At 46.9% G+C, this 12,386-nt stretch overlaps 1 protein-coding gene across 3 annotated transcripts in view; it reads left to right on the top strand.

The window, feature by feature from the left end:
* TRRAP (transformation/transcription domain associated protein) overlaps positions 1 to 12,386 on the top strand; it is a 1,075,110-nt gene that overhangs the window by 731,160 nt on the left and 331,564 nt on the right. For all 3 annotated transcript variants that reach the window (XM_085629333.1, XM_085629332.1, XM_085629331.1), the window contains one exon: positions 11,720 to 11,866. In XM_085629333.1, coding sequence (XP_085485459.1) covers positions 11,720 to 11,866 — 147 coding nt within the window. The remainder of the gene's footprint in view (positions 1 to 11,719; positions 11,867 to 12,386) is intronic.

The raw sequence follows: 12,386 nt of genomic DNA, 5'->3' as shown, positions 1-12,386 counted from the left end.
GAACCATGGAGAGATCAGACACCTGGACCCAGCTCAGCTCAACCTTGCGATCTGGCTCCTGAAATCCTAGAATTCGGGTACCTAAATCTTCACCCTGACTGTATAAACATCATCAAAGAAGCTAGGCGCCCTACCACTAGAGCGTGCTACGCCGCCAACTGGAAACGTTTTGTTATCTATTGTCATAACAACACCATCAATCCAGTAGATGTGTCCATTCAACACATCATAGGCTACTTACTCCACCTACAAAGGTGCAATCTAGCCTATACGTCCATTCGACTACACCTCGCAGCCATAGCAGCTTACCTACAAAACAGGCAAAACAGGCAACATCTCTCACTCTTTAGAGTACCTGCCATTAAAGCCTTCATGGAAGGCCTTAAACGAATAATTCCCCCCAGAGTGCCACCCTCACCTGTGTGGAACCTAAATATCGTTCTCACCAGAGTTATGGGACCTCCTTTTGAACCCCTACACAAATGTGAACTTCAATTCCTAACATGGAAAACCGCTTTTCTTGTAGCCATCACTTCCCTCGGAAGGGTCAGTGAGATACAAGCATTTACTATTCAAGAACCTTTTCTACAAATGCACCATAATAAGGTGGTTCTCCGTACCAACCCAAAATTCCTCCCCAAAGTCATTTCTCCTTTTCACCTAAACCAATCTGTAGAACTACCAGTATTCTTCTCGCAACCACAAACTGTTGCAGAAAGAGCTCTTCACACACTAGATGTCAAACGAGCCTTACTCTACTACATCGAGAGAACACAACCTTTCTGTAAGACCAAACAACTGTTTGTCTCTTTCTCTCCACCACACAAGGGCAACCCCATCTCCAAGTCGGGTATAGCTAGGTGGATTGTGTAGGAAAGTGGGTCTTTGTTGCAGTAACCCCCCTTTTTTTTGCCTAATAGCTAATGCACTTTTCCTTGTTGTGCCCTGGGTTCCTGCCAATCAGGTGCCCAGGGCCTGTGTTCCTTCCCTAAAAAACTGCCTAACAGCCAAAACCCAAATTGGCAAACCCTGGCCACATGTCAGCACCTGGTAAATGGTACCCTAGGTACCCAGGGCCTTGTGACCAGGGAAGGCCTCTAAGGGCTGCAGCACTTATTGTGCCACCCTTACAGGCCCTGTACCCTAACACACACACACTGCTCTTGCAGGCTGAGTGTCTGGGTACAAGACAAAACAGAGAGTCGACATGGCACACATCCCTGTGTGCCATGCCCACACCTACACTGCCATGGCATACACCAGCCACCCCTCTAGCTGGGTGCCTTATGCCAATGGTGTGGGCACAGGAGCAGGAGCCCTGTGCCCCTACAGTACCCAGGTCCATTCCTGGGCTCTGTAAGTGCAGTGCTGCCCTTTAAGAGTACATGGTGCTGTGAGCTCGTCAAACACGAACTCCACAGCACCAAAAAGGCAGCACTGAAGACTGAGAAGTTTGGTATCAAACTTCTCAGCACATTAAACCCACACTGATGCCAAGCACCCCAGAGGGCATCTTAGAGATGCCCCCTAAAACCTAACCTACAATCCACGTCTGTGCTGAGGCTGCCTAGGCTGCCCCACACCAGACATGTTGCTGGACCCCTGGGTAGGAGAGCCCCTGCTCTCCTGGGCCTGCAACAATGCACATCCTGGGCGAGGTGCTAAATCTCCTCCCCCAGGATGGGCAGGGGGAATCTTCAAAGGCATGCCGCCTCTGTGAGTTTCCCCAGGCCACTGCAACCCCCCACTCTGGCGGGAAGCTTGGCCGGAAACCCCAAATAAGGACAGGGAATGTGCCAGCCTGCCAACCCCACCCCTCAGGTGGGGGAGGCGAGGTGAAGCACATCCCCGGGCTCTCGCCATCTTGAAGATGGGAAGCCCTACCCAATCAGTATTAGGCTACTGCCCCCCTCCCACAGGAGAGAGGCAGGATAGGGGGTGTACCCACCCCAGGACAGGGACCCATTGGTCCCTGCCCTTCACCTACCTGTAAAGCCCCTAAATCTAGTATTTAGGGGCACCCTGAACCTTCCTTCTCCAGATCCCAGATTCGAAACTACAAGAAGAGCAAGAAGAACAAAGACCTGCCCTGCAGCTGCTAAAAAGAGGAAGACACCAACTGCTTTGGCCCCAGCCCTACCGGCCTGTCGACCCTCGAACCTGCTCCTGCTCCAGCGCGGCATCTCTTGTGGCCAGCAACCTCAGAAACCCCGGAGGACCTGGCAACCTTTGAACTCTGATTCCCTGGGACTCCCATGAGTAGAGGCTCTACTCAGAACCTACCTTTCACCCCTGGCAGCAGCCCGGAACCGCGATCCCAGCCCACTCTGCACCAGCCAAGCCTGGCCGGTGCCGGAGTGAACTAAACCCACGAGGACGACCCCACGGCGACTGTGACCCCGAGTCCTGCACCCAAGGACCCCCCTCGGCAATCCTGAAGAAGCCTGCAGACTCAGAACAGTGTGCCACCCCAACCGCGATCAACAGAGGGTAAGATTTTCCGACACCAAAAGGCACCCGGCGCCCCACTGCCCTCTGTGTCCAATGCCGGGGTACCTACCTATCCTCCAACTACCCAACTAACCTGTCGAAGTGGTGGTGGCACCTGAAGAGTCCTCGTCCCCGAGCTTGCAGTCTTTTTCCTAACCGGAGATTTCCCATTGACATCCATTGACCGCCCGAAGGCTCAAAAGCACTCTGCACCCAGCCGCCCGAGTGGCCCTGGCAGTGAAAACTCTACACCTACCAACTTCCCTACTTGCCCTGAGTAAGTGACCAGGAGCCCAGCTCCCACAGCCGCGTGGCTTGCCAGACAGCAGCCACCAAACAAGGCCCCCCTATCCCTCATAGGATAACATTGGGCCTAACTCTCTCTGCACCCGGCCGCCCTAGAGCCGCTGAGGGTGAACCAACTGTACCTACCTGACCCTGGGAGACCCCTGAGTCTGTGCCCAGAACCTCAACTCTGCCACTCGAGTACTTACCCTTAAACCGCAAACCCTATTTTCCTCTTAGGGTAACATTGACTGGCTTTTTCCTGAAATTTCTTTTAAGTGTGGACTTTTCAAATCTTCAAATATTCACCAAAAATCAGCCGAGTGGCAAAAACGAATTTACTCACCTGTTCCTAGGTGAACTCCCAGTGCTGGATCTTGATGCCCAGCACTGACTCCGAAAAATCTCTACAACTGTACTTACCCTTAACTCAATTTTCTTCCATAGGAAACCATTGACTGTTTTTCTGTGAAATTTCCTCTAAGTGTCAATTTCTGCAATTTCTAAATATTCCGTAAAAATCGTATAATATCTGAAAACGTAATTACTTACCTGTTTTGGATAAAGGTCCCAGTACTGAGTCTAGGCACCCAGTACTGGATTACAAATGTAACGAGAACATACTGTACCTGCAACTTGAATTTTCTTCCATAGGGAATCATTGACTGTTTTCTTTGAAATATTTTCCAAGTGTCAACTTTTGAAATAGCTAAATATTGTTTAAAAATCACCACAGTAATAAAGTCCACTTTCATCACTTGATTCTAAGTACTGACCCAGGACTGAATCTAGGATCCAGGCCTGGAATTCCAATAGTAATCCTAAAAGTAATCTGTTGCAAATAACTTGAATTTATCATTGAGCTCAATGTATTGTTTTGTTTAGAAATAGAGTTGCCTACTGCAACTACTTGTAACTTTTTACTAAAGTCTATTGCATATAGAAAAGTATTTATATGAAACATCTCCTGTCGAGAAAGTATATTTTAACTCCAAGTGTTGGTTCTAAAATAAAACAAGCATATATTTTTTTATATATAAACCATTGGCCTAGAGTTCAGTTATTGAGTGTGTGGAACCATTTGCTGACTGAGTGTGTACAACAAATGCTTTACATTGTCCTCTGATACTGCCTTACTGCTCGACCAAGCTACCACTTTAGAGAGTAAGGTTATATCTAACTTTAACCTCTGTTAAACCCTTGGGGTCTGTGGACTCTGTACACCCTGTACCTATTAAGGAACAGTATATACAGAGCCACTTCCTCACAGATTGTCAAATGTATTCAAATTTGCTACCATAAAGCAAAGCGAACGCTATCCGTTCCCCCTAAAGCCCATTCTACACGTAAAATAGGGGCTTCAATGGCCTTTCTAGGGAACATCCCATTAGATGATATCTGCAAAGCAGCTACATGGTCAACACCGCACACTTTCACCAAACACTATTGTGTAGATGTGCAAACTAAGCAACAAGCTAGTGTGGGCCAGGCTGTACTCAAAACATTATTTCAAACCACTGCAACAGATACAGGTGGTCGCCGCTAACGGTGGGTACTCCTATATAATCTATGCACAAGTGTGTAATCTGTAGCTCATATGCCTCGAACGGAATATGCTACTTACCAGTATGCATCTGTTCTTGGCATGTAGAGCTGCAGATCTACACACGCCCACCCGCCTCCCCAGCTACCTGTATCTGTTCCAGCTTATCTTATTTAGATAACACACACATGGGCATCTTCACTGTTATTACTACGCTCCATCTTTCCCTGCTGGCGAAAAACAATCTGAGGATGGAGCCGAAGCCCATGCGCAATACGATCCAAGGGAGGAGTCCCCGAACTCGTGACTTCCAAAGACTTTCCAAGAGGAAAAACAAACTGCAAACATCCGGGCCCAACACCAGATGGCGATCTATGCACAAGTGTGTAGATCTGCAGCTCTACATGCCAAGAACAGATGCATACTGGTAAGTAGCATATTCCTTCTCAGAATGAGATGCTTTAGGTAAATACTTTTGCAATATGCAATTGGCTTTTGTAGACCGTTACAGGTTGTTGCAAAAGGCAACACAATTTCAAACACAATAATGCATTTAGTTCAATGGAAGTTTTAAGTTATTTGCAATAGATCACTTTTGTAACTCCAGGCCTGGATCCTAGATTCAGTCCTGGGACAGTTATTAGAAACAAGTGATAAAAGTCGACTTAGTTACTGTTATGATTTTTAGGCAATATTTTGCTATTTTAAAAGTTGACACTTAGAAGAAATTTCATAGAAAACAGTCAATGATTCCCTATGGAAGAAAATTCAAGTTGCAGGTATAGTATGTTCTTGTTACTTTCGTAATCCAGTACTGGGTGCCTAGACTCAGTACTGGGACCTCTATCTAAAACTGGTAGGTAATTACATTTTCACAGTTTTTACGATTTTTAAAGAATATTTGAAGTTTCCAAAAATCGACAGAAGAAATTTCACAGAAAAACAGTCAATGATTTCCTATGGAAGAGAATTGGGTTACTGGTAAGTACTGTTGTGAATATTTTTCAGGGTCAGTGCTGGGCACCAAGATCCAGCACTGGGATCTCTCCTAACAGCAGGTGAGTATTTTTGTTTTCGTTACTCGGCTGATTTTTGGTGAATTTTTTAAGTTTTAGAAACTCCACACTTGAAGAAATTTCAGAAGAAACCAGTCAATGTTACCCTATGGAGAAAATTGAGTTATCGGCTTTTGGTAAGTACTCGACTGGCAGAGTTAAGGTTCTGGGCATGGACTCAGGGGTCTCCCAGGGTCAGGTAAGTACAGTTGTTACACCCTCAGCGGCACAGGGGCAGCCGGGTGCAGAGAGAGTTAGGCCCAATGTTATCCTACGGGAGTCAGGGGGCCCTTGATTGGTGGCTGCTGACTAGCAGGCCACGCAGCTGTGGGAGCTGGACTCCTGGTCACTTGCTCAGTGCAAATGGGGAAGTAGATAGGTGTAGAGGTTACACTGCCAGGGCCACTCGGGCGGCTGGGTGCATGGTGCTCTTGAGCCTTCGGGCGCTCAATTGATTTCAATGGGAAAGCTCCGGTTAAGAAAAAGACTGCAAGCTCGGGGACGAAGATTCTTCAGGTGCCACCACCACTTCGAGAGGTAAGTTGGGTAGTTGGAGGATAGGTAGGTACCCAGGAGTTGGGCACAGGGGGCCGCAGCGCGCCGGGTGCAGGGGTGCCTTTTGGTGTTGGGAAATCTTACCCCCAGGTTGGTGGGGTACCTGGTTCTGAGTTTGCAGGCGTTGTCAGGAGCGTCGAGGGAAGTCCTTGGGTGCCGGACTCTGGGTCACAGTCGCCAGGGGGGTTAACCTCGTGGTCTTTGTTCACTCCGGCACAGGCCAGGCTTGGGTGCAGAGTGTGCAGGGTTCGCGGTTCCGGGCTGATGTCAGGGATTAGAAGCTGATTTTGAGCAGAACCTCTGCTCATGGGAGTCCCAGGTGCTTAGAGCCAAAAGGTAGCCAGGTCCTCCGGGGATTGTGAGGTTGCTGGCCACAAGAGGTGCCGGGATGTAGCAGGAGCAGGTTTGAGGGTCGACAGGCCGGTAGGGGTGGGGCCAAAGCAGTTGGTATCTTCCTCTTCTTAGCAGCTGCACGGCAGGTGTTCTTTCTTCTTGCTCTTCTTTGTATTTTGGAATGTGGAATATGAGGAAGGTAGGTTCAGGGTGCCCCTAGATACTAGATTAGGGGTGTTACAGGTAGGTAAAGGGCAAGGACCAATGGGTCCCTGTCCTGGGATAGGTACACCCCCATTCTGCCACTCTCCTGTGGGATGGGGGCAGTAGCCTAGTTCTGATTGGGCAGGGACTCCCATCTTCAAGATGGCGAGCGCCCGGAGATGTGCTTCACCTCGCCTCCCCCACCTGAGGGGTGGGGTTGGCAGGCTGGCACATCCCCTGTCCTTATTTTGGGTTTCCGGCCAGGCTTCTCGCCAGAGTGGGAGCTGCAAGTGGCCAGGGGAAGCTCACAGAGGCGGCATGCCTTTGAAGCTTCCCCCTGTCCATCCTGGGGGAGGAGACCTAGCACCTTGCCCAGGATGTGCATTGTTGCAGGCCCAGGAGAGCAGGGGCTTTCATACCCAGGGGTCCAACAACATGTCTGCTGTGTGGCAGCCTAGGCAGCCTCCAGACCAGACGTAGATTGTAGGTTAGGTTTCAGGGGGCATCTCTAAGATGCCCTCTGTGGTGCTTGGTACATTCAATCCCACACTGGCATCAGTGGGGGTTTAATGTGCTGAGAAGTTTGATACCAAACTTCTCAGTCTTCAGTGTTGCCATTATGGTGCTGTGTTTGACGATCTCTCAGCACCATGTACTCTTTAAATGGCAGCACTGCACTTACAGTGCTCAGGAATGGACCTGGGCACTGTTGGGGCACAGGGCTCCTGTGCCCACACCATTGACATAAGGCACCCAGCTAGAGGGGAGGCTGATGTATGCCATGGCAGTGTAGGTGATGGGCATGGCACACAGGGATGTGTGCCATGTCGACTTTGTTTTTGTCTTGCACCCAGACACTCAGCCTGCAAAGGCAGTGGGTGTGTGTAAGGGTACAGGGCCTCTAAGGGTGGCACAAGGAGTGCTGCAGCTCTTAGAGGCCTTCCTTGGTCACAAGGCCCTGGGTACCTAGGGTACCATTTACCAGGGGCTGACATGTGGCCAGGGTTTGCCAATTTGGGTTTGGTTTGTTTTAGGGAAGGAACATAGGCCCTGGGCACCTGATTGGCAGGAGTCCACGGCACACTCAGTCAAAGTACATTCAGCAATTCAGCAAAAAGTGGGGGCATACCATGCAAGAAAGATGGCATTTTCTCACACCCTTGAAAGGATGTCTGTCACCGAAGACATGACTCCGAAGCTGATTGATCCACAACATAATACATGGGAGTGACCAGAGTTCACACATGGATGTCAGCCACAGTGATGTGTGCATCAGAAGGGTAATCCCAGGCTGCCAGCTCAACTCTTAGATTCCGTTATCAGCCCAATCCTGAGATGTTTCCAGGCCGCTTCCTTGTGATGTATCATTGAAGCAAAGAGCAGCTTTCTGAAGTGTAAATGGAGGGTCCCTTCCTCCTCTCCTCTAGTGTGTCTCCTACCCAGCTCACAGGAATGCAGCAATACACAAATCTGTTTGGGGGATTCCCCTCTTCCTCATTTCTTCACCTGGCAGTCCTGGGCTTCCCAAGATGGAAGCCAAGCCCCTCTATGCAATGTACTATTTTAGGCACACTTACTCAGTGTACACTCACAGCACACTTACTTTTCAACACAGTTACATCCTTGCATTGTACCATTACAAGTACACATACATTCAGTACACACATTCACTCTGTCAGCACACTGTTCAACACTCAAGCTTTTGTATACTGTATCAGGGTGTGCTATTTATAAACATGCTCTCTTTCAGCACACACCCACCATGCACGCGCTGCACATCATTTCACCCCTCATGTATTGTACTTAATGCAAGCACACATACACCAGCACATGCTTTTATTGCACATGCACTGCACAGCACTACATCGTTCATGTCATGTATTCCTCACAGGCATACATACACTCAGCATATGCACTGATCCAACATGTACTGTACAGCTCTGCTCTAGCCCTGTACTGTACCCTTTCCAGGCTCACATACACCCAGCACAGGGTCACATCTCCTGTGCTGCGCAGCACTTAACATCTTCCTTATGTAGGCCAAGGGTGAGTTAAGCACACAGCTGTGGAATTTTGAAACAGGTGGGCGAGCCTGTATGCCTTATTCCAGTGACAAAGGGTAAAAAGGTCCTGTTAACTACGACTGATCACTAAACGGAATGCAGCCACCACTGCGATGGTGTTGCTTAACTCTTGGTAATTATGTTAGGTGCCCCTCCCGGTCCAACAAGACTGCAGTGCGTGAGGTAGGACTATGTCATGGCACACACACATGATCCGTGTTCATATATGACAAGATATCAGCATTAGCGATACAGACAACAGTACAGTTGTGCGCTCAGGGCAGGGGTAAACATTTTCAAACACGCAGATGACTTTTCTGTCCTAACACCAATTTTACCTCTCTATAAATGTGCTAGGTTGCTTCTTTTGAACACCTGGCTGTGTATGAAGGCAAGTCTAGGGCATTGTTATTATGTGGACCAATATTTCGAGTTGTTTCTTCTAACCGCAGATTCCTCACCATGTGAATATCCCCAGGCACCAGACTGGATTTGGAGAATTTTTTCCAGCAATTCCTTCGTATGCTGGTAGCAGGCATCATGCGACTCCGCTTCAACTCCATCCCTCCCCCAGACTTTGGGCTGAACATTGCCTCACAAAAGTAGATCTTGGCTGATTTCTAATAGATGTTTATGTAACGTAATGTAAGGTGGATTTGTAGAGCGCTGCATGTCGCCCTTGAGGGTTTCCAGGTACAGAATAACCGCAGATTCCTCCTCTTCGGAACATTCCATTGGCACCAGACAAGGTCTAGAAACGTTGCGTAGCAGTGTTCCCCTGTGCTGCTAAGTGGTGCCATGCGGCTCAGCGTATACTTTGTACCTCCCCAGAAGTGATGGAGTGGAGCCACATATAACTACCACACCTGCGCACTAACATCAGATCCTTTCTTTCCATGTCTTCAGATGCAGATCTTGAGCTTACTCTCTCAATATTTTTCGTCTTTGCCCACATTTTCTCAGTGTGCAAGGGATATATCCCCGTCAAAAACTTCAGGATTTAATAGCCAAAGGGACTGCCATAAACATGTGTATGACAGAACCCCGTCGGGTTTGTTTCTGGTACATGGATTTGTCCCACAACTCTAAACATCTTCTGGGGACTGCTCCAGGATGAACCCGTATGCCTACCTAGGCTACAAAGCCAAGCTCTTCGTCACTGAACACTGTTAGAAGGCAGGTAAGGGCCGGTCATGGTCAAACACACAAACCCTTTCTCAAGGCCATTTTTAGGAGTAGTCCTCTTCACATTCAATGTCATCAGGTAAGTCAAAGAAAAACGCATCAAATCGAAGCCTGGTTCTCCATCTCCTCTCCACTTTCTTCGGAAGAAGTTGTGTGGGCGTCAGAGTACCTTTCTGCCATGGTCTACTACTACGGAATCAATCCACAATGATCTCAATTCAACCCAAATTCCCAGGTCCATCAGTGACACCGCAACAATTTGAGGTTTCAAGGAGGCCATGTTATGCATCTTTGGCATCCTTCCGGCTCCCTCTGGTGCACCTTTGGACCCCAAGGATCCTAATAGGCCTCCGTGATTACCCTCCGTGTATTCATCCTTATGTCTGTCTGTGCCTTTTGACTCCGCTGAGGGATGGACTCAGTCTCCGGGGCTGACTCCCTTCCCAACTAGTGCCGAGACCTCTGCCAGTCTCTGCCTCATCGACCCCAGTGCCTGATGTCAGTGGAGAAACCATGTGCTATGCCTTGGCCAAGAAGGAGCCTACTTACGTTTGCCTGGTAAGCATTCTTTAAGTCACCTCTTGTAATTTGTTTTATCACAGGGATTACATATTTATTCCCTTTTGTTGCCTTTGCTATGCCGCAGTGTAAGCATAATGTGGTTTTTTTGTTTTGATAATCACTCCTTTCAAATACCTGTATAGCTGTTCTTTGAGGGTATGCGCCATCACTTCTGGCGAGGTTGCTGCAGTGTCGGATACTGCTACCTGTCGTTGTGGAGAGCAATGGCTGAAAAAAGTCTCTAAATCCAGTCTGGCTCCTGGGAAATTCAAACTTAATATGTAGTAAGAATGAGTATCCACCCAAAAGAGCATTACCAAAGGCAAGTAACTACTTCAGTCACACAGCATGACGCAAACTAACCACTGACTCATACATGTCCTGAAGATTAGACATCTACTTGCTGCTCTTTCTTCTTATTCCACAAACTAGATAGAATTAGGATGAGATTGCTAAAATGCAGCTTTGTGTCTCAATGGAAAAAGTTATTCAACAGTTTGTTTGACTACGTACAGATTTACCCCTAAAGTAACCACCAGTGGGTGGGGTGCTCCAAATGTTAGCAGTGGTCTTTGTGTCCTATTAAAAAGGAAGGCTAAAATTAACATGCTGTGATTGATGGTCAGAAGACTCGTATGGACAACCTGCCTTCTTTAAGTGACAAGATACTAGATACAGAGTTTAACTGACATTATAGTGATACGTTACATTAAGTAATGGGAATGTGTTGGCTCAAAATTTCTGTGTGACAAAAATCACCAGTTGTGTTACTTAGACAGAGGAGAGTAGTGTGTAAGCAGCTTTTGTTGCAGAATTGAATTTTGAGAAAGAGAAAACCCTACAGAATGTTACTGAGTCATTCACCACAAAGTTGTGGAATAAACATTTGCCAGATGATGTGGGTCCAACAGTTGGGCTCTTTTTATCACCAATTTGAACTGAAAATGCTAAGTTGTTCCTGGAGTATTCTCAGCTGACTTTGATTGGGAGGTTTTCAGTGTTGAATTCCCAGCACGCTATTAACTGTTTTGCCCAAGTTAATTTATAATATAAATGACAAAGCAAGTGTGGTTCTGATAACCCAAATCTGTGTGAGATAGGACATGCTGTTTAGAACTATTAGACCTCAGCTCTGAGATCTTCACTACAAGTGTTTGAAATGTTAATTCAGCACTACTGAATCTATGTTATGCCTTGTCCTGTGGGTCGCAAAGGGACTCCTAAATCATTTACAAACCAGTTGCACTTAGCACCTTCGCTGCCATATAACTATAACAGCCTCTTTAGTTTATCACAGTTAAGAATATTTCTCATCATGGACTATGGTAGTAACCTATTTAAAAATGCACAATAAATATGAATAACTGACATAAAATAGATTATGTCAGCTCTGCGTGGTAAGGTCCAAGATTTCAAACAATACTTTTTCTTTTTTCTATTTGCAGGTACTTTGATGATTCTGAAGTCTGCTTGCAGCAACAACCACAGCTATATCGATAGATTGATATCTGTGTTCATGAGATCTTTACAGAAGATGGTTAGGGAGCATTTAAGTCCACAAGCAACACCAGGGACAACCGAGACAAACACAGGTATCACAGTTTCTTTTATATGGTTCCAACTTTACTTCTATTTGAAGTGGTTTATCATGTATCATTATACTTAGTCTTATCACATTTTATTAAAAAACATTAGGTTACCAGTCTTTTAGGACATAAGGTTTGGACTACTAATCCCTTTTTAATGCTGCATCCAGACTTTTAGCCCTTGTGATTGTTGAAAGGCTGAATCGGGCCTGTCAGCCTTTAAAAATACCATTCCCTTTTGAAGATGATATTCTCCTTTAACTTAAGTCCTAGTGTTGTTTCAGCTGTTAATGCAACCCGTGTTTGTTCTTGGTCAACTATCCTCTAATGTGCAATTTTCCCTTATGGGCGAAAGTATTCATGTTTGCCAACATCTAGCTATGATTAAGCCTCGAATAACATCCTGATTCATAGTACCCCATTTATGACAGAAACAGCTCTGGTAAATTGTAATGTTCTTTTTCGATTGACAGTTGGAGGGAACTCGGTGCAGATATTCTTTTTGTTAACTTGATTTTTTGATTCT

Source organism: Triturus cristatus, chromosome 10 (genome assembly GCF_964204655.1).
Source record: "Triturus cristatus chromosome 10, aTriCri1.1, whole genome shotgun sequence".
In the NCBI taxonomy this organism is placed as follows: Eukaryota; Metazoa; Chordata; class Amphibia; order Caudata; family Salamandridae; genus Triturus; species Triturus cristatus.
Note: the sequence above shows the minus strand (reverse complement) of the source record. Positions and strands in the feature narration are given on the sequence as shown.